Genomic DNA, 22,017 nt, shown 5'->3' with positions numbered 1-22,017 from the left:
TATGCGTTTTGCGGATCCGATCAGTCTATCAGTGGATCCGTAAAAATCATGCGGACATCTGAATGGAGCTTTACAGGGGGGTGATCAATGACAGGGGGGTAATCAATGACAGGGGGTGATCAGGGAGTCTATATGGGGTGATCAGGGGTGATCAAGGGTGAATAAGGGGTTAATAAGTGACAGGGGGGGGTGTAGTGTAGTGGTGCTTGGTGCAACATATTACTGAGCTATCTGTGTCCTCTGGTGGTCGATCCAAACAAAGGGGACCACCAGAGGACCAGGTAGCAGGTATATTAGACGCTGTTATCAAAACAGCGTCTAATATACCTGTTAGGGGTTAAAAAAATCACATCTCCAGCCTGCCAGCGAACGATCGCCGCTGGCAGGCTGGAGATCCACTCGCTTACCTTCCGATCCTGTGAACGCGCGCGCCTGTGTGCGCGCGTTCACAGGAAATCTCGCGTCTCGCGAGATGACGCATATATGCGTGACTGTGCGCAGGGCTGCCACCTCCGGAACGCGAATCTGCGTTAGGCGGTCCGGAGGTGGTTAATCACCAGAAGGCAACGTTTCATTCCTCTTAGGCCTCATGCACACGACCGTTGTGTGCCTCCGCGTCCGTTCCGTCATTTTTCACAGTTTAGCGGAGGTCCCATTCATTTCTATGGATATGTGAAAAAAAAATGATAGTCCTCCGTTTTTTCTCCGTGTCCGTCATCCGTGATTCCAGTCCGTCAAAAAAAATATAACCTGTCCTATTCTTGTCAGTGGAAAACGGAGGACGGACCCATTCAAGTCAATAGGTCCGTCAAAAAAAACGGATGCACAACTGGTATGTCATCCGTGTCCGCGTCTGTTTTTTTCTACAAGACCTTGGTGCAATAAAATTACACTTTTCATTACCCTTCCTTTTTTTTCCCCTGTCAGACAAAAAAAAAGGAAGACACAAGGAAACACAACTGAAGCAAAATCGGACACGGACCACTGAAGCCAAATCACTGACAGTGAAAAAACAATCGTGTGCATGAGTCCTTACTGGGGCTTTTTTCAAGTCCCAGTAAGAAAACTGAAATGTCGCTGTCTGGTGATTAAAGAACACTATTTTTAATTTACTTTCTTTGGGAGTGCCGTGGAATTTTTTAATTTTTCATCTTTTGGATGGTGGATCGCTTCTACAGCCGCTGGCAACACTGCAACTACTTGACCGCTATGCTGCTTACACTATTTTAGTTTTTCTAGGTAGATAGATATAAGATAGATAGATAGATAAATATTATCGATAAATAGTTTTTAATATACAAAATAAATGGAATCCTATCTTCTCCTGAAACTCATTACTGTTAGAAAATTCTAGTTATTGTAGGGCGAGCAGAAACTAATTATCAGGCCCCGGGGTTGTATCACCTTGCTTCTTTTCGCTGGTGATTAGTAAGAAACACAAATGTGATAATTAATTATAGATTATGGGCAGTCTATTAATCAAGGTCTCAGTGGTGGAGATTGGCATCTGAATTACCGTACTCCAGGATTTCCAGCCCGCAGACACGTCCTATGCTGAACCTCTGACTCATTCCCGCAGATTTTCGGAACGACCTTGCTTGACTAAAAGGAAGCATTTATACTCATGAAGGATCGTTTGCTCTAAAATAAAAAAAATCACAAGTAAATGTGAGGCCCTGACTTGTCTTCTTCCATCCCCGCGACCGCCATTACAGCTCATACAGGGGTTGCTCTATAGGTCAGCCGGTCTAATCTGTAGGACAGTCACTGTGTCACTGTTAAGCCCTGCCACAGAAAGGGCTCCATATAGCTGCATTACTAGTGCAGGCCGGGGAGCTTTTACAAGACTCCTGGCTGCTATATCAACCGTACAGCTCCTCAGTATAGGTGTCAATATCAGACCCGACACCCCCACCAGTCAGCTTTATGAGGAGACGGCACGCGCAGTGCGCATGTGTCTTCTCCCTTCTCTCTTCCTGCTCTGCTGAAAGCCGCAGCGGACAGGAAGAGAGACGGGAGACGGCACACTGCACATGCCGTTTCCTCACACAGCTGATCAGCAGGGTTGCTGGGTGTCGGACCACCGCCAATATGATATTGATGACCTATCCTGAGGAGCTGAGCATGTGTATTCGTGTCAGTGAGAGGACAGAGAAATTAGAAAAAGAACACACAGCAGGTGGCGCTATAAAGATAGATTTCATTGAATAATACAGCAGCTATAATACATTTTTAATTACATGCAATTTAATTACATTACAAAAGTATTCAGATACAGGTGCTGGTTTAAAAACTGTAGAATATTTTCCACCCCTTTAAAGAGGACCTTTCACCGCTCCTGACTTGTCTGTTTTAATAGCTTCATGCATTCCCCATGTAATAACTATTCTGTAGCATCTATTCTTATGGCTCTATGTTGTGCCGTTCCTTTATTATTCCTATTAGAAGTTATGAATGAATTGCCAGCAGCCTGCAGTAAGGGCACAGAGGGGTGGTAACTATTTGGGGGTGTGTACATGCACAGACTCACTCTATCCAATCAGTGCTGTCATTTTCAGACTGTGCAGGTACACGCCCCCAACTGGTTACCACCCCTCTGTCCCATTACTGCAGACTTCTAGCAATTCATTAATAACTTCTAGAAGAAATAATAGAGGAACAACATAGATCCATAAGAATAGATGCTCCAGAATTGTTATTACATGGGGAATGCATGAAACTATTAAAACAGGCATGTCAGGAGTGGTGAAAGGTTATCTTTAAGTATTTTTGTTTAAGAATTTTTTTTTTTTCTTAAAGGTTGACTTAAAAAATGTATTGATAAAAATGGCTGATATCTTTTAAGAAAAAGTTTAATTAATTTTTCTTTTGCAGAGGGCAGAAAAACAGGGAAATATGGTGGAAAGAACAAGGCGAGTAGTAATGATGAGTTTCCATTAGGTGGTTTTGTGTTTTTGTGGTTTCCTAACACCATTATATGACAGAATTAAGGTGACTCACGACCGTCCTGCTAATCAGATTACCCCCAGAAACTGCCTTAGCGGTGCCTGATTCATGGAAATAAGGCTTCAGATATAGATTTTGGCTATAGACATGGATGTGGACCCAGATGACTTCACCATGACCATACGTGTTCAGCTACATGGAAGATGCATGTTAGGCCATCTTCTCAGCTTGTTCTGGGAGGAGCCTTCATTGCATCATATTTGATGGAACGAATAGTGTAACCCCCCCCCCAGGACAGGAGTGCCTAGTGTTTATTATCCCCCTCCACTCACTTTCCATGACCCTTGGTCCAATTCCCCACTACCCTTCTCACTAACAATCCAGGGGGGAGTTCAGAGTAGGACTTCACGCCAGTAGAAAAGGAGATGCCTATTCAAGGGCCATATAGTAGCCGAAATAATGTAAAGCCTTTTGTAAAAAAAAGATTGCAAATCTCCAAAGGATGCAAGGTGTGTTGAAAAAGGCACGTTCTAGAGCATGCAGTGCTATGAATGCAGCTCTGGGGTATAATGCAGGCTCAGTACAAGATAAATAGTTCATTGGCAGGGAATTCATTCTTGATTCTATGGACGTTTTCTGGTGTTAAAGTGGCTGCGCTGCGCTCTAACGATTTCCTGCAGGTATACATGGTCAGTGAGGAGACCCCGCGTACCCTAGAATGACAGGAGTCACACCACCAAGCGCTAGTGTATTCTGTAAATGGCACGCAATATGGCCGCTATCTGCCGATCCACCCTTCAGGGCTGTAAGAAAGAAGCTTGATAAAGAATGTACAATGGTGAACTTACCACAGAAGCAGACCAGGCAGCTGCTATAGGGCCCCTGGAGAAAGGGCCCCCGAGCCCTGTTTGGTCTTATCACCTGTAATTCAGTTAATCACCACTAGTAGAGGGAATCAAACTGTAGGATAAAGCAATGCTAAACTGAAAGGTGTAGTAGAATCAGATGACTGGTAAGCATAGCTGGAGGGCCGATATAGCAGAGCTGAGCTGGAGGGCCCGGCTGATATAGCAGAGCTGAACTGGAAAGTCCATGTGGTAGTTAATACCCCAGAGTGGCATTCATCACCCAAGTTCAACAACCCTTTTTGCCTTTGCTTCGGACTGCACCACATCTGGGATCCAAGGAAATCCAGGTAGGAGCACCGTGACACGTGCCTATAACATCTACAGAGACACTGCTGTAGGCCACTCTACACCACTCTGGCAATCCTACACCTGGGTACCAACACCATCTAGTTAAAAGGGACTCCATGTCCTCGTTGCTTAACTGCAACTGGCGTCACGACTACTTGCTTTAACAGAGGGACATATAATCGTAGATACCCTTTAAGGGGCAAGGGATCCCCCAGATTCCTGGTAGTAGGCCGCTGCAGTAGTGCTTAGCTGGAGGGTCAGTGTAGGAGAGATGAGCTGGATGGCTGATAAAGCAGAGCTGAGATGGAGGGCCAATGTAACAGAGCTGAGCTGAAGGACTGATGTAGCAGAGGTGAGCTGAAGGGCTAATGTAGTACACTGTGGCGTAACTAGAAATGACTAGACCCCACAGCTAATTTTTGAATGGGCAATCCCCCCCCCAGAAACTTCATTACAACCCCCTCCTTCCATTCAACCCAAATTCCTGTGGCTACTCAAGATCGCTTTCTCAGACGAGGCCCGGCAGCTGCTCCGTCCGTTTCTGGGGCCCAGACAATACATTTTTTTAGTTCTCCTCCTGTGTGGGCTCCTTCTGAGTTCGGGCCCAAAAGCAGCCGCTTCACCTGCATCCTCTGTAGTTGTGACGCCGGTAGCAGAGCTGAGCTTGAGGATTGATGTAATATAGCTGAGCTTAACGGCCAATGTAGCAGAGCTGCTGAATCGGGCATCGATGTAGCAGAGCTCCGGTGGAAGGACGGGTAGTACAAATTGTATATTGTTATGTTTGATATGTTTTACAGTTTGCTTTGGGCCGTAGTTATCAGCAAGGAAAGGTTGGCAGGAGCAGGGTTAACCACCCTGTTGCACCCCTCTTGGTAGGAGTGGACTGGTCCTGCATAACCTCAGACAGGAGAGGAAGCACACTGCAGAGCTCCTGCTCCTGTTACAAATTCTCCAGAGATAACTACTCCAATTGTCCTCAAGTAAAGTCTTGAAACTCTAGACAGCAGAGTGAACTGCTACCATCAGCATTGAAGACACCGCTGCTAGGTGAGGGATTACAGCCAAGACACCCATCATTAAACAACTACTAGGCCATTATAACCTAAGTGCTGAATTGCCACCAACCAACCTGCCTTAATATCCTTGCTAGTGCTGGTGCTGGAGAGGAATTGAAGCCTGCTGCTACTGTACATATTCAAAGTTCTATGTTGCACTTACTAAACTGCACCGATCCACAGGGTGCAATGGCCTGAGGAAGCACACCATGACATAAAACTTCATCAGGGCCACTACAACTCTTATCCTCTACACCGGCGCCTTAGGGTGTCGCTGTAGATGTAGCAGCGCTGAGCTGGAGGGCCAGAATAGCAGGATGCAGTAATAACCTGCATAATCAAAGGACTGAAAGGTCTGAGGAGGGCTATAGGTAAACCTGGGGGCCCTGTGATTTACAGTGAATAGTAATACCGCCATAACACAACCCATATAACAATGCCATATAATTCCGCCATACGATCCTAAATGCCAGTATAGTGTCTACAAAACATTCCGCTGTCTATCCATAATACAGGACACCACTCCCTTCCTCAGTGATCTCCAACCGCAGGCTCACAGGTCATGCTGGGAGTTGTACTTTTGCAGCCTTGAGGATAAAGTCAGTATAATACCCCATGTATGATAACAATACTCATGTCAGCGCAGCATAGTGTTATGCACAGGGCGATTAATTTGCAGCCTACAGAGGAGAAGTGCAATGATGTGTTAGACCCCTTCAATTATCGCTTCCGTGTAATGGCCTCCATTAATCACACAAAATTACAGCATCAGTAAACAGGATAATAAAACAGGAGGATAATTGTGTAGTTCAGTGCCAGCAGACATCTCTGATAGGAAAGCACCAGGCGTAGGACACCATGCAGGGGTCAGCAACCTCCAGCACTCCAGCTGTTGTGAAACTATAATTCCCAGCATGCTCAATTCACTTCTATGGGAGTTCTGAGGACAGCGTGTGCATGCTGGGAGTTGTAGTTTCACAGCAGCTGGAGTGCTGGAGGTTGATGACCCATGTATCAGACTAGCCAGAAAGAGGAAGAGTACTTTTTTTCTAGGCACCCAAGTGGTACTTTGGGGTACAATTCTTCCCCATCCTTTAACTCTTTTAAGGGGCCTATGACCAGTCCCTTCAATTGTAATAAAACACTCTGGAAAAACTTACATCTAGTGTTATTTCTAATGGAGGATCCTTGGGGGTGGAGCATGAAACAAGGATTTATGTGTCATGCCCTGCTCAGTTTTACCTGGAGCGTTCCTTTTAAGCCACGTGTTCCATACTAGACATGAATTTGTCGCTTCAATTTTTAGAGAACACTCAGGAAAAACTGATATCCTGTGTTGTTCACAATAGAGGATCCTCTGAGGCGGAGCATTACACAATGATTTTTTTTCTTTGTTTCTTGTTTCTTGCCCTGCTCAGTTTTGCCTGGTGCATTCCTTTAGGTCACATGCACATGTTACGTATGGATTTGTTGCACGGATTTGCATGCAGAAAATCTATAGTCTACGGGCACACGGCAAAAATGATACACAGTGGAAATATCAGATGAATATTTGCTGCAGAATTCATGGAATAAATCCAAAGCTGACCCTCAGAATTCTGCCACGGAACTGTAGTTTGAATGTCATGGATCCGACCTTGAATAAACCCCATGCAATGGAGTTGTAGCGAGCCCCCGAGAAGCCGGTGAAGAGGATGGGTGTTGTGTCACAGTGTACAGTCGAGGCCAAAAGTTTTGAGAATGACACAAATATTAGTTTTCACAAAGTTTGCTGCTAAACTGCTTTTAGATCTTTGTTTCAGTTGTTTCTGTGATGTAGTGCAATATAATTACACGCACTTCATACGTTCCAAAGGCTTTTATCGATAATTACATGACATTTATGCAAAGAGTCAGTATTTGCTGTGTTGGCCCTTCTTTTTCAGGACCTCTGCAATGCGACTGGGCATGCTCTCAATCAACTTCTGGGCCAATTCCTGACTGATAGCAACCCATTCTTTCATAATCACTTCTTGGAGTTTGTCAGAATTAGTGGGTTTTTGTTTGTCCACCCGCCTCTTGAGGATTGACCACAAGTTCTCAATGGGATTAAGATCTGGGGAGTTTCCAGGCCATGGACCCAAAATGTCAACGTTTTGGTCCCCGAGCCACTTAGTTATCACTTTTGCCTTATGGCACGGTGCTCCATCGTGCTGGAAAATGCATTGTTCTTCACCAAACTGTTGTTGGATTGTTGGAAGAAGTTGCTGTTGGAGGGTGTTTTGGTACCATTCTTTATTCATGGCTGTGTTTTTGGGCAAAATTATGAGTGAGCCCACTCCCTTGGATGAGAAGCAACCCCACACATGAATGGTCTCAGGATGCTTTACTGTTGGCATGACACAGGACTGATGGTAGCGCTCACCTTTTCTTCTCCGGACAAGCCTTTTTCCAGATTCCCCAAACAATCGGAAAGAGGCTTCATCGGAGAATATGACTTTGCCCCAGTCCTCAGCAGTCCATTCACCATACTTTCTGCAGAAGATCAATCTGTCCCTGATGGTTTTTTTGGAGAGAAGTGGCTTCTTTGCTGCCCTTCTTGACACCAGGCCATCGTCCAAAAGTCTTCGCCTCACTGTGCGTGCATATGCGCTCACACCTGCCTGCTGCCATTCCTGAGCAAGCTCTGCACTGGTGGCACTCCGATCCCGCAGCTGAATTCTCTTTAGGAGACGATCCTGGCACTTGCTGGACTTTCTTGGATGCCCTGAAGCCTTCTTAACAAGAATTGAACCTCTTTCCTTGAAGTTCTTGATGATCCTATAAATTGTTGATTTGAGGTGCAATCTTAGTAGCCACAATATCCTTGCCTGTGAAGCCATTTTTATGCAACGCAATGATGGCTGCACGCGTTTCTTTGCAGGTCAACATGGTTAACAATGGAAGAACAATGATTTCAAGCATCACCCTCCTTTTAACATGTCAAGTCTGCCCTTTTAACCCAATCAGCCTGACATAATGATCTCCAGCCTTGTGCTCGTCAACATTCTCACCTGAGTTAACAAGACGATTACTGAAATGATCTCAGCAGGTCCTTTAATAACAGCAATGAAATGCAGTGGAAAGTTTTTTTTTTGGGATTAAGTTAATTTTCATGGCAAAGAAGGACTATGCAATTCATCTGATCAATCTTCATAACATTCTGGAGTATATGCAAATTGCTATTATAAAAACTTAAGCAGCAACTTTTCCAATTTCCAATATTTATGTAATTCTCAAAACCTTTGGCCACGACTGTACTCTCTTAGGCTGCTCCATGGGGATTGGTGCAGTGAAAAGGTGGTTTAAGGAATCAGGCCAGAAGTAGAAGAACAAAAGTCTCTTTGCTAAGTGCAAAACAGGAGTTGTAGTAGATCCAGCAGTAGTTGTATACAGCACAATTTTTCTTCCCAGTTGATGAGGTATGATGGCAGGCAAAGTGACAGTTAATGGCAGCTCTAATTGGCTATCTTGCTGATGTCTGTCTCATGACCTCCTGGCTAACAACTGTATGAAGGCACGTGTGGCTATAGGTGTCCACTGTCAAATGCAGGCTGAACTGAAGTATGGTGATGGGTGTCTTAATACGTCTCCCCTCACTTGCAGCAGGGTCTGTACAGCTGAGGTTGCTGATCACTCTGCTGACTCTAAATGCTGTAGCTTTGAAGAATATCTATAGCTGGGGACCTTGCAGTCTCCCTGAAGTAGTGTCCCTCACGGATGGAGCTAGATCTGAGATCCTTTGGAGTGGGAGCAGATGGTTATGGTCCCTCTTTTGACAGGAAGTAGGACCAACCACTCCGAATGCAAATCTGTGCAGAAAATACACAATGTGCACGTGGCCTTAGGGGATCTAATGGCTCTCATGATAATTAGGGTCCTATGTGGTCAGGGGTGTACTTAGCCTTTCTGCTGCCTGAGGCAAAAACTGAAATGGCGCCCCCCCCCCCCCCCCATGCCAATTTCTTAACCTAACCCTTTTGCCTAAATGAAAGCACTCATTGCCCATGGCTGTTCCGCTGCCCCTCTCTTGTCCCTACCTGGTGCTGCCTGAGGCGATCGCCTAACCTGGCCTTATTGGTGGTGCACCCCTGTATGTGGTAAAAATAAATAGTGTATATTGAGTAATAAGAGGACTCAATGCTTCCTCGACATGTAGATGCTGCAGTACCACTTTTCACCACAGCCACAAACCATAGGTCTCAATACCACAGCGCCCCCCCAAATGAGTTGTCTTTCAGATGAAATGTAACGCAATGCAGTCATGATAGCATCACTTTGATATGAAACTGTAGCAGCCTATATGTGCATATTAGTGGCGAAACTCCAGCCTTTGTAGAACTACTACTCCCAGCATGCTCTGACAGCTAATATTACCAACCCCTAAACCAGGGATGTTCAACCTGCGGCCCTCCAGCTGTTGTAAAACTACAACTCCCACCATGCCCTGCTGTAGGTTGATAGCTGTATGCTGTCCGGGAATGCTGGGAGTTGTAGTTTTGCAACAGCTGGAGGGCCGCAGGTTGAGCATGCCTGCCCTAAACCATCTAGTACCTCTATGTGGGTCCACATCTCCGCTTCATCGCTGTGATCATTTGGGGGCATTGTTTAGTCCATTCCTCATGTTCCTCTTATGTCCTGATGCTTTTCCATCTACAGAAAAGAAGACTTGAAGTATCTCCGTTTTCTTGAAGACCTCACCAATGACATAATACAACGAGGCTGCAGGTCCCATAGGTGAGAGTGAAGTCTTGTAGTCTCCTTGGAGTATATACAGAACTTCTTCTCCGTCACTTCCCGTGCATGTGTAACTTTAAACATCATAGACAATATTTTCGATGGAGGTCCAAAAACCTTAATGAAGGTTCTACAGCTGTCCAATAAGTCCCATCTCCCTTCAGCTTCCTTCATGTCAATCATGGATCATTATAGCCCCACTGTAATTTGGGTTAATGGGTTAATGCTGCTGTTATGTCCCTCCCACATGCTTTACACTGAAGCTCTGATTGTTTAAATTTGAGAAGTCTTCCCCAACGTCTGGAGGAGATATCTGATAAATCACATCTCCTTCCATTTTCAGTGCCATGGAGCGCGTGTTTCAAGATCACCTTCACCGAAAGCAATCAAACATCGATAATGTAAGTCATGGTGATTTCCAGGTTTGCGTTGTGTTGTCTTTTAGTTGATGTAGTGGATCTGACATAGTAGAGAAGTTAAAGGAGTACTCCGGTAGTAGCAACTTATCTTCCATCTACTGGATCAGTGGAGGTCTGACCGCTGGGACCTCCACTGCTCATGAGAAGCGGGAGTCCTGTGTCCCTCATTTGAATCACAAAATAATCAATAAAAATAATTTAAAAACACATAGTTTTTTTTATCTTTACACAGAAAATCCCCTTATAACGATACTACCGCCTTAAAGAAAGGCGCTAAATCCCAAATTTTTATTAAGCCCTCTTGGTGCAATGGTCCCTAACCTAAATATCCACCAACTTTCCATCTGGGCGAGCTTTTTCCCTTTGTCCTCTCCTCTAGATCCCAAATTAACCATGTCAATGCCTTTAAATCGCAGTAGGTTAGGATTACTTTCATTTGGACATAATAATTTCTCCCTTGATTTTTGTCTTGCAATTTTAATTCCTTTTTTGATCTGTCTATTGCTATATCCTCCTTCTTGAAACCGTCTCTTCAGATCGATGGCCTGATTTTGATATTGTGATTCATTAGAACAGATTCTTTTTAGTCTCAGGAACTGACCTGTAGGGATCCCATTAATAGTCGTTATTGCTGTCGGTAACTAACTAAAAAGAGGTAGTCGGCAGGATAAAACTTCTAAGAAAAGTAAGAATGGGTTAAAAATAAAATAAATATTACTCACCGTTCCCCCAAACGATACAGTTCTGATGCGAACCCGTTCCATTATAGTCTCCACTTTCTGGTTTGGTCTCGACATAAAGGAAATGCAGGTCACCACTGCAGCCAGTGATTGCTTGAGCATTTTGTGCCACTTCCTGTGTGCTGAAACGGGAACAGGAAGTGGAGACCAGCTATGAACCAGGTAAATGTTAGAATGGCAGCGGCGGGGGAACGGTGAGGTATGCAGCTTATTATAGTTTTTAATCCACTGGAAAATCAGCACAATTTACATAAAACTTTACAAATATTATCTCTTTAAGACACTACAACTCCCAGCATGCTAGATGTGGTAGTTTTGCATCCTCTGGAGAGCCCCTGGTTAGAGACTGCCACTTTAAGACATTAGTAATTGTTCTCAGAGTCTGCATCGGCAGCAGAAGATTCTGAGCGCCAAAAATGTAATAATCAAGAAATTGTTAAATGAATGCAAAGCTGCCAAATGCAAGGTGATAAATTATGCAGAGCGCTGAGCTCGCCGGCAGGATCCCGAGGACACAGCTCTCCTGGAGACGTAATGCAAACATGCGACCTTCTATCAGCAGCAGCCACGGATGTGCAAACCATGTGAGATGGGTATTAATGCAATTATTTACTCGTTATGGAGAAAAGGACAGAAGTTCTTTCGCCCTCCAGAATGAGAAGTAAATATACGGAGAGACGTAAGAATCTGTTACGTGCTGGAATGTTTTGAATGCAGGTACATGAATACAGGACCCCGAGCAATTCTACAAGATCAAACGATAGCAGTACCTGGGGCCACCTAACCGAACATAAATCACCGCAGCAATACCCAGGCCACCTACCATTCTGCTAGACCAAACTTAGATCACCACAGCAGTACTAAGACCCCCTGCAATTCTACGAGATCAAACATCATGATAGCAGTACCCAGGCCACCCAAGGGTGCACCTAACTGAACATGGATCACAGCAGCAATACCCAGACCACCTACAATTCTGCTAGACCAAACTTAGATCACCACAGCAGTACCAGGACCTCCCATGGTTCTACTTTACCAAACATATATCACTACAGCAATACCAAGACCATCTGCAATTCTACGAGATCAAACATCACAATAGCAGTACCCAGGCCACCCAAGGGTGCACCTAACCGAACATAGATCAGCGCAGCAATACCCAGACCACCTACAATTCTGCTAGACCAAACTTAGATCTCCACAGCAATACCCAGACCTTCTGCAATTCTATGAGATCAAACTTACATCACGATATTAGTACCCAGGTGTCACTACCAGAGCTTTGGGACGTTCTCACAGCTCTGTTTCTCCACCCCTGTGATGATGTCACTACTAGAGCTGGGAGGAGTTCTCACTACTCTGTTTACTTTTGGTTTCTTTCACCACAGCTGTTTTTCATGTGTTTGATTTCCCTCTCTTTATATACCCCCTCCTCCTATGATAGGATGTGGATTATAGTTCTCACTTCAGTTGTAGCTCTTGCTTTAATTTCTTCACTTGTAGTTATCAGTTCACTGGACCTGTGTTCTGCTGCAGCTAGCACTCCGGATATTGCCAGCCTGTCCTTGGATCCGTCTTCTCTGCGGCTGCAACACCTTCAGCTAAGTGTGCAGACATTGTTGTGTTCCTGTTTATTTTCTGACTGGATCTGAGGTGGCCACGGTTCCCTCCATATACTGAGTAGGGCACTGGTGGCCGTGCCCCTTCCACTATTGTAGGAGCTACAGGGGTCATTAGTCTTAGGCACGTGGGCATGCCTCGTTCCGCCATTTGGATCCGGGCATGTGCTTTAGCAGAATAGGGAGAGCGTTGAGGGTCGGACAGGGGTCACCCTTTATCCTCCCTAGTTCTGGGTCCAGTCAGTAGCTCTGTACTGTGTAGTTCTATTGTTGCTCACATACATCCGTGACACCAGGCCTCCCATGGGTATACTTTACCGAACATATATCACCGAAGAAATACCCTGACCAGGGGCGTTGCTAGGGTCTCAAAAGATCCGGGGCCCAGGCCCCAACGCATATGGCCCAATTCTCTAAGTCGACCGATGGCCTCCTCCCCCCCCCCCCCCTTCACATCCAGGGCCTCCCAGGTGACGTCTCCTCTGATTTAGATCTTCTCTGTCATCTTCTCCATTCGGTCCAGGCAACTTCCCTCAGCCACGTCTCGTCTCTGCAGAGTGTGACACTCAGACATCTTAGGTTCCTCACTTTTCTATCATCATCCCCCAACCTGGAGTCCCAACAGTGTTAGGCTACTTTCACATCTGCATTTTCAATTCCACTATTGAGATCCGTCATAGGATCTCAATAGCGGAAGAAAACGCTTCAGTTTTGTCCCGATTCATTGTCAATGCATTCCATTTTGTTTGGTTGTGCTCCCATCGCAGTCAGAATAACTCTAAAAGCAGTGTTTTTCTGTCCGCGATGTGGTGCGGAGCAAGACCGATCCATTCTGGCACACAATGTAAGTCAATGGGGACGGATCCGTTTTCTCTGACACAATAGAAAACCGATCCGTCCCCCATTAACTTTCAATGGTGTTCATGACGGATCATGACGTCATGGCTATAGAAGACATAATACAACCGGATCCGTTCATGACGGATGCATGTGGTTGTATTATGGTAACTAAAGCGTTTTTGCAGACCGATGACAGATCCACAAAAAACGCTAGTGTGAAAGTAGCCTTATCTTGCTGCTCGCTGTGCTCCCCAAAAACCCCAAATACTATCCTGAAGAAAAAATTGTGCACCCATAGTAATAGTGCTTCTCATAGTCCCACCAATAGTAATTCCCTTCTAGAATGCCCTCATTAGAAAAACTGCCCCCTACAGTGCCCCCAACCATGATAACGCTCCCCAAGAGTGCCCCCATTAGTAGAAGAGCCCTCCAGTATTAATAATACCCTCACAGAGACCCCAGTAGAAATAAGGCCCCCTATTGTTCCTCCAGTGGTAATAAATCTATCTAGAGACCCCTTAGTAATAATAAGGCCCCCATAGTGCTTTTAGTAGAAAAAGGTGGATCTATAAGTCCCTCCTATAGATCCCCCAGTAGTAATAAGAACGCCTAATGTCCCCTGTATTTAAAATGTTCCCTACTGTTATCATGCTCACCCTGAAGTGCCCCAGTATTTATATCGCCCCCAACTATTATAATGCTCGCCCTGAAGCGCCCCCAGTATTTATAATGCCCCCCTGTAGTTATATTCCTCCATTTAGTGTCCTCAGAAATTATAATTCCTCAGCCCCTCCACCATACAGTCCCATGTAAATAACATTATTTCCCTCCCTCCGCCACAGAGTCCCATATAAATACCATCACACCATCTCTCCAGCCCCCTCCAACATACAGTCCTATGTAAATAATATCCCTCTCTATCTATAGCCCCCTCCAATATACCGTTCCACGTAAAGAACATCACCCCCTCCCCATCTGCCTTTAACATACAGTCCTATATAAAAAACATCACCCCCTTAATATTCAGTCCCATGTAAATAACATCACTCCCTCCCCCAGACACCTTCAACATACAGTCCCATGTAAATAACATCACCCCCTTCCCCAGCCGCCTCCAACATGCAGTCCCATGTAAATAACATTACCCCTCAACATTTAGTCCCATATAAATAAAATCACCCCCTCCCACAGCCGCTATCAACATACAGTCCCATGTAAATAACATCTCTCCCTTCAGCCCTAACATACACTCCCAGTTAAATAACCACAACTCCCAGCATTGCTCTGCTTCTCCCTTCACTTAGCTCTCCTCATGTACAGACCTCACCACAGCTTCTTCCCAGGACCTTTCTTCACTGCTTAGCCCTCCTCTCCTGCACTGGTCACATGATGGTGACATCATCGCAGGTTCTTTTCAGCTACTGCATTTAGAACTGATCACATGGACTGTGATGTCATCACAGGTCCTTCAGCTCTTGCAGTGCATTAGATTCAATTGTATTGACGTGCTCAGCAATACAGTTGTATCTATCTGGCAGGCAGGACATTCGGGGCCTGGGATAAAACATCAGGGGCCCATGCCCCGAATGTTTTAACCTAGCAACGCCCCTGACCCTGACCACCTACAATTCTACGAGAACAAACTTAGATCACCTTAATAGTATCTAGGTCTCCCATGGGTCTACTTTACCAAATACATATCACCACAGCAATACCCAAACCTCCTGCAATTGTAGATCACCATAGCAGTACCCAGACCTCACATAGGTCTACCTAACTGAACATATGAAGTGACCCCGTGAGGGGTCGGTGCAGAGGATAGGAGTAGTAGTGGCCCTGATGAAGTGTTGTGTGACGGCCCTCAGGCCGTGGCTCCCTGGGGATCCGTGCAGTGAAATTATAGTACTGAAGAAGGAGACCGGAGGTAAGCGTTAATAAGTATTTTTTACTGAGTGCAACGTAGAACTTGAATACATGCAGTAGCAAAGGGATCAGCAACCTTTGTCGCTCCAGGTGCTGTGGAAACTACAACTCCCAGCATGCAACATACTCAGCTGTTCTTCTAACTACAGTAGAAGTAAATGGAGCATTCTGGTTATTGTAGTTTCAGAACAGCTGGAGTGCTTCGGGTTGCAGTAGCAGCAGGCTTTAAGTGCATATTCTCTCTGGCACCAGTGAGGATATGGAATCAGGCTGGTTGGTGGCAATTCCGCGCTTAGGTGATACTGGTCTAGTGGTAGTTTGGTGATGGGTGGCTTGGCTCTAATCCCACACCTTGCAGCAGTGCCTTCAATGCTAATGGTAGCAGTTCACGCTTGATAAGAACTAATTTGATTCTCTCTGGAGCACTGCAGGTTGCTTCCTCTATTCTGTCTCCAGACAAGAACTCCCCCTCTGGGCAGGGAGCAGGACCAGCCCACTTCTACCAAAAGGGGAGGAATAGGGTGGTAAGCCTACAATTCTGCAAACTTAGATCACCATAGCAGTACCGGGAGCCTTCCATGGGTCTTCTTTACCGAACATATATCACCACAGCAATGCCCAGACTTCCTGCAAGTCTATGAGACCAAACTTAGATCAACATAGCAGTACCAGGACCTCACACAGCTCTACCTTACCGAACATACCTTACCGCAGCAATACCCTTACCACCTACAATTATCCTACACCAAACTTAGATTACCATAGCAGTACCTGGTCCTCCCGTGGTTCTACTTCACTGAACATAGATTCACCACATCAATACCCTGACCAATACCAGTTATCCTAGACCCTACTAAGATCACCATAGCAGTACCGGGGGCCTCCATGGGTCTTCACCACATCAGTATCTGGAGTAGATGCAATTCCACTGAACCCAACTGAGATCACAATAGTAATAGTCAAACCTCTTGCAATTGTACCAAACCAAAGTTAGATCACTGTAGCAATATCCGAACTAGTCGATTTTGAACAAAATGTTTTTTTTTACAAATTTCGCAAAAATTTTGATGCCAAACTAATCCAAAATTTTGGTGATTTGCTTTAGAGGAATAAACCAAGACAGCACCCGGGAAACAGGGCAGGAAGGATGCAGATTAAGGATCACATGACCCTGGGAGGGAGGGGGCTTCCCCTGATTGGCTCAGAGGCTGACAGCCTCTGAGCCAATCAGGAGGCAGGATTTTTGTCAGGTCCTTCAGCTCTGTGCTATGTGTAAGCCACGGACACAATTCTGAGTGCCGCTTGCGATGTGGGAGGACGTGTTGAATGTGTCAGAAAGGAATTACAGACACAAGCAAGGCTGGACTGGCCCACCAGACTACCAGAGGATCCTCCGGAAGGCTCAAGCTTTGACAATAATGGAGCCCTGGTAAAACAGGGCCCTTAAGGTCCCATAAACACAGGTGGTGGGTCCAGAGAATCATTTCCTCTGGTCGGCCAGCAATCTTAGGGTGTTGTAAAGACTGTACAGGGACATATTTACTTAAAGGGTTATTCCCATCTTGGACATTGGTAGCATATAGCTAGGATATGCCTCCAATGTCTGATAGGTGCGGGTCTCACCTCTGGGACCTGCACCTATACTCAGAACGGAAAGTGCCGTAGGACACATCATGTATGTGCCCTCCATTAATTTCTATGGGACTACCAAAAATAGCCGAACAGCTCATTTGGCTATTTTTGGCAGTCCCGTTAAAATGAATGGGAAGCACACTGTGCATGCGCAGCCACCGCACTTCTATGGGACATACGGAAATATTTGGCAAATTTTTGGGAGTCCCATAGAAATTAATGGAGGGCGGCCGCGCATGCTCAATTCACCCTCCCACACAGTGTTGGCTCTAAGTATATGTGCGGGTCCCAGAATGGAGACCCGTACCTATCAGACGTTGGGGACATATCCTAGCGATATGCCCCCAATGTCCAAGATAGGAATACCCCTTTAAGTAGATTAAATCAATAGGTAGAAAAGTCAGAGTTTCATCAGACAGGGATGGCACAGGGACACTCGGAGTTCTGTGTATATTTTATACTGAAGGATGATGATGCAAGTGGAAAGCTTCACACACTGCAATAGCCAAAACCCTGTAGTATTATCATTTTTTCAGCAGGTAGCCAGGCCTTTTTAATTTTTAAAAACCTGAAGCTTCTACAGTTCATAAGTGTTTCATAGGCATATCCCAGGTAGTCACAGCAACGTAGCATACATTTCGCTGGCTACACTGCGCAATTGTGCTGTTTTTTTTCTTTGTAAAAACTAGCTGCAATTTTGCTATGGTTTAAAATTATGCAGTTGAAAGCATTGTACTACTGCACTAATATACAATTTCAATTCAAAGCAGCATACTGTTGCGTTAATATAACCAGTAAATTTGATGGATTATACTGTTGCGTTAATATACCTGTTAAATAAAGCATTTACATTTAACGCATTCTACAGCTGCATTAATATACAGGTGCCTTAGTATATCAGACAGTCCTGGATTTTGATGGCTTTCCCGCGGTCCCGGAACAGGGGAGGTATGTCTTACTCTGAGGCAGCTGTCTCTGCTTCCAAACGACGCAGAGACAGTTGCCTGTAATGATGAAGCATAGAGTCGTCTGCTTCCTGCTTCATCATTCTTCCCCCTGTCTGCGCTCTCTACTGCTAGCCTGTGCAGGGGACGGCCGGCAGTCAGCTGTGCTCCTCCTCCTACACAGACCAGCAACTCCATGTGTATCCTGCTGCTGCTGGTAGAGAGATCATCGGAGGAACCAGGTGAGTATATAGAGTTTGTTTTTTGTTACTTCCTGTGAAGGGGCATATACCTGGGCATAATACTGTGAGGGGGCACATATAATGGCATAACTATAGTGGGGGGGCACATATCTGGGCATCGGTACTGTGAAGGAGCACATATCTGGCCATAACTACTGTGAAGGTGGCACATATCTGGCCATAACTACTGTGAGGGGGCACATATCTGGGCATAATACTGGGAAAGGGGCACATATCTGGCCATAACTACTGTGAAGGAGGCACATATTTGGACATACCTACTGTGAGGGGGCACATATCTGGGCATAATCTGTGAAGGGGCACAATGTGGACATAACTACTGTATGGTGGCATAAAGGAGGAATTATTATTATGTGGGGGCATTTAAGGGACTGGGTGCAATTAGGTGTATAGTTATGTTTTGGGCAGAGTTAGAGGCGTGGCCTGGTGCAGAAAAATTTTGCCGCAGCACACTTTGCGTGCCGCCCATAGTATCCCTCTTCCTTGTCTTCAAAAGTTGGGAGGTATGATTATACTGTTGCATTAATACACCACTTATATTCAACGCATTGGGCTGCATCAATATACCATTGTAAATTGTCAATACCAGTGTGCAGTGTGTTCTTAGAAGGGGAGGGACATTTAATTGCACCTCATCATTTAATAATCTGTATACCTAATAATAATATCTATACCTGAAACCTGCAATTCTACTAAACCAAATTTAGATCACAATAGCAATACACAGATCCTGCATTTCTATTAAATTTAACTTTGATCACCATAGCAATACTTGGATCTTTCATGGCTCTGTTGAAGCTAACATAGATCACTATAGCAATATTTGATCCACCAGTTCTAATGAACCAAATATAGATTTCAATCACAATGTGTGGACTTCCTTTGGTTTTATTGTACAGAACATAGATCCCCATAGCAGTACCCTAACCTCTCACAGTGTTACTAAGGCAAACACAGAACACCATAGCGATACCAAGACCTCCCATGATTCTACTGAACCAAACTTACATCAACAATTAAAATAACCAAACTACCAAATGGTTTTACTGTACAAGACTTCTATACCAATTCTAAGACCTCCCATGGTCCTACTGAACCTAGTCCTCCCATGGGGCGGAACTTATATGAATATAGCGATACCCAAAATTACTGCACAAAACTTCCATCACCATAGCAGTAGCTGAACCTTCCAAGGTTTCACAGAACCATAATTAGATCATTACAGCAATACTAAGACCTCCCATGGTCCTGTTTATCCATGCTTAGATCACCATAGAAATACCCAGACCTGCCATGGTTCTCCTAAGCTAAATTTAAATCATCATTGCAATACCCAGACTTACTGAACAAAACCTACATCAGTATTTCAGTACCTGAACCGTTCAAAAATCTACTAAACCAAACTTAGGTCTCCACAGCAGTACCTGGACTGAACTGCACATAGGTCATCATACGAGTCCCTGGACCTTCCGCGACTCTACTAAACTTGAACTAAGGTCGACACTGCAATACTCTACTGAACAAAACTTTATGAGGACGTCATATCTTCCAGATGGAGCTCCACTAATGACACCTGAGATACACATAATACTTATTTCTTGCTCCTTTTGTCTTAGCAAAATTCTTGGAAAGATTTGTCCGATCTTTTATTTATACAGCTCTGTGGGGGGAAGGGGGTGTTCGCCTAATGAGGCCACTAATAACAGTACTTGTGTAGTGCGCCTAGATCTATGGCTCTGAGATTTGTTAGCTGAGAACACTTTACACCACTGAGACAAGTTCATTCCCTGCTGTGGAGAGTGCGGCCGGGGTAACGTGTTTGATCGAGGAGCCCAGGAGGTATTTTTACCAATACGACTGTTATATCAGCACTACTGTGTAATTTACAGTAGAGCTGTGCTCTGGCGCTCACCACGCTGCCGCGCTCAGCACCGTCAGGTATAGCGTGATGGTGTGGGTAAATAGAGATTGTTTAACCACTTCATGCATTATGACGTACCTGTACGTCATAATGCGTGAGGGGATGTATAGGGCGGGCCTCTGTAGCGGATGTATGGGGCGGGCCTCTGTGTGTGAAGGCAGAGGGATGCGGCTCCCTCTGACTTCCGATCGGAGCCCCAGCAGTAAAATCGCGAGCCTCCGATCAGTTGCCATGGCTTCGCTAAAAACTGTTAATTAACATATAATGTATTTACATGTTGAGCCAAGCCCAATACTAATTAACATCTATTTAAATATTGTACAGTCTGAAAATGAAAAGGCAAAGTGAGAAATAAAAACGAAATCAGCAGTAGGTGGCACTGTTCTTTTTCATTTTGGCACTGAAAGGGGTTAAAACTGAATCGTAAAACTGTCATTTTGCCTTTAATTTATCCATTTTTCATTTGCCTCCCATTCTGTCACATCTGTAACATATCACAGTTGAAAAGCTAAATTTTAATTTTGACACTTATTAAGCAGTTCATGAAAAAATAGCAAAGCCAAAGTGGTTTGACTTTTCCTTTGCCATGCAGCTTTTTTATTTTAGATCTGACCATGAAATGCCAGTATGATAATGAAATTACAACAGGCTTTTTTACTTTTAATTTAGTTTTTTTCGCATGAGTGAAAAATTTAATTGCTAATTAAATTATTTATTTTATTTTTCATTTTGTCATGTCATTTTCACACATGGCAAAAGAAATGTCAAAAAGGTATATGCATTTTTTTTTTTGTGATTTAATTTAATTTTTGTCTGGATTTGTCTCCAATAACTGACATTTTCCAAATACTCGCATTCCTTCTTTTTTTGTTATTTTAAAAGGAGTCTGTCAGCAGTTTTGACCATGGAAACCTTCTGACAGCACTAGGCAGGGTCTGGGGAGAGCAGGCCAAATATACCTTCTAGGCTTATTGCACACAAACATGTGCGCTCCGTGGCCGTATTGCGGACAGCATTTGCGGATCCGCAATACACGGGCACCATTCCGTGTGCATTCCGCATCATGGATGCGGACCTATTCACTTTAATGGGTCCGCAAATCCGGAGATGCGGAATGGTAGCACGGAACGGAACCCTACGGAGTGCTTCCGTGGGGTTTCGTCCCATACTTCCGTTACGCAAAAAGATAGGACATGTTCTATCATTTTGCGAAACGGCCGATCATGGACCCATTAAAAAGTGAATGGGTCCGCGATCCGCTGCCCCACGGTGGGTGTTCATGCATTGCGGCCCGCAATTTGCGGGCCACACACGTTCGTGTGCAAGAGGCCCTAGGGCTCATGCACAGGACCGTTGTTTTACGGTCCGCAAACTGCAGATATGCAAAACACGGATACCAGCCTCGTGCATTCCGCATTCTGAGGAACATCCGGCCCCTAATAGAACAGTCCTATCCTTGTCTGTAATGCGGACAATGCTAAGACATGTTCTATTTTTTTGCGGAACGGCAGTGCTGACTTACGGACACAATACACACGGGGTCATTTCCGTTTTTTTGCAGCCCCATTGAAGTTAATTGTTCTGCATACGAGCCGAAAAAAACTGATGAGCTTTTATAGAGCTTTTCTCATCAGGAGTAGTGAGAATAAGATCTTTTATTCTGCCAGATTCTGCACCTGAAAGTACCCTGCAGATGGAACTTCATTTTAAAGTGCTATCTGCATCAAGCAGCTTTGTAGCCCCTGCCCTCTGTTCCGAGTG

The 22,017-nt window shown here is 44.8% G+C and overlaps 1 protein-coding gene across 1 annotated transcript in view; it reads left to right on the top strand.

Annotated features, from left to right (window-relative positions):
• The window catches only part of LOC120997516 (spermatogenesis-associated protein 7 homolog), a 305,575-nt gene that overhangs the window by 270,762 nt on the left and 12,796 nt on the right, over positions 1–22,017 (top strand). The window contains exons 8-10 of the mRNA XM_040427597.1: positions 2,875–2,912; positions 9,878–9,955; positions 10,299–10,356. Coding sequence (XP_040283531.1) covers positions 2,875–2,912; positions 9,878–9,955; positions 10,299–10,356 — 174 coding nt within the window. The remainder of the gene's footprint in view (positions 1–2,874; positions 2,913–9,877; positions 9,956–10,298; positions 10,357–22,017) is intronic.

Source organism: Bufo bufo, chromosome 4 (genome assembly GCF_905171765.1).
Source record: "Bufo bufo chromosome 4, aBufBuf1.1, whole genome shotgun sequence".
NCBI classification, from domain to species: domain Eukaryota; kingdom Metazoa; phylum Chordata; class Amphibia; order Anura; family Bufonidae; genus Bufo; species Bufo bufo.
Note: the sequence above shows the minus strand (reverse complement) of the source record. Positions and strands in the feature narration are given on the sequence as shown.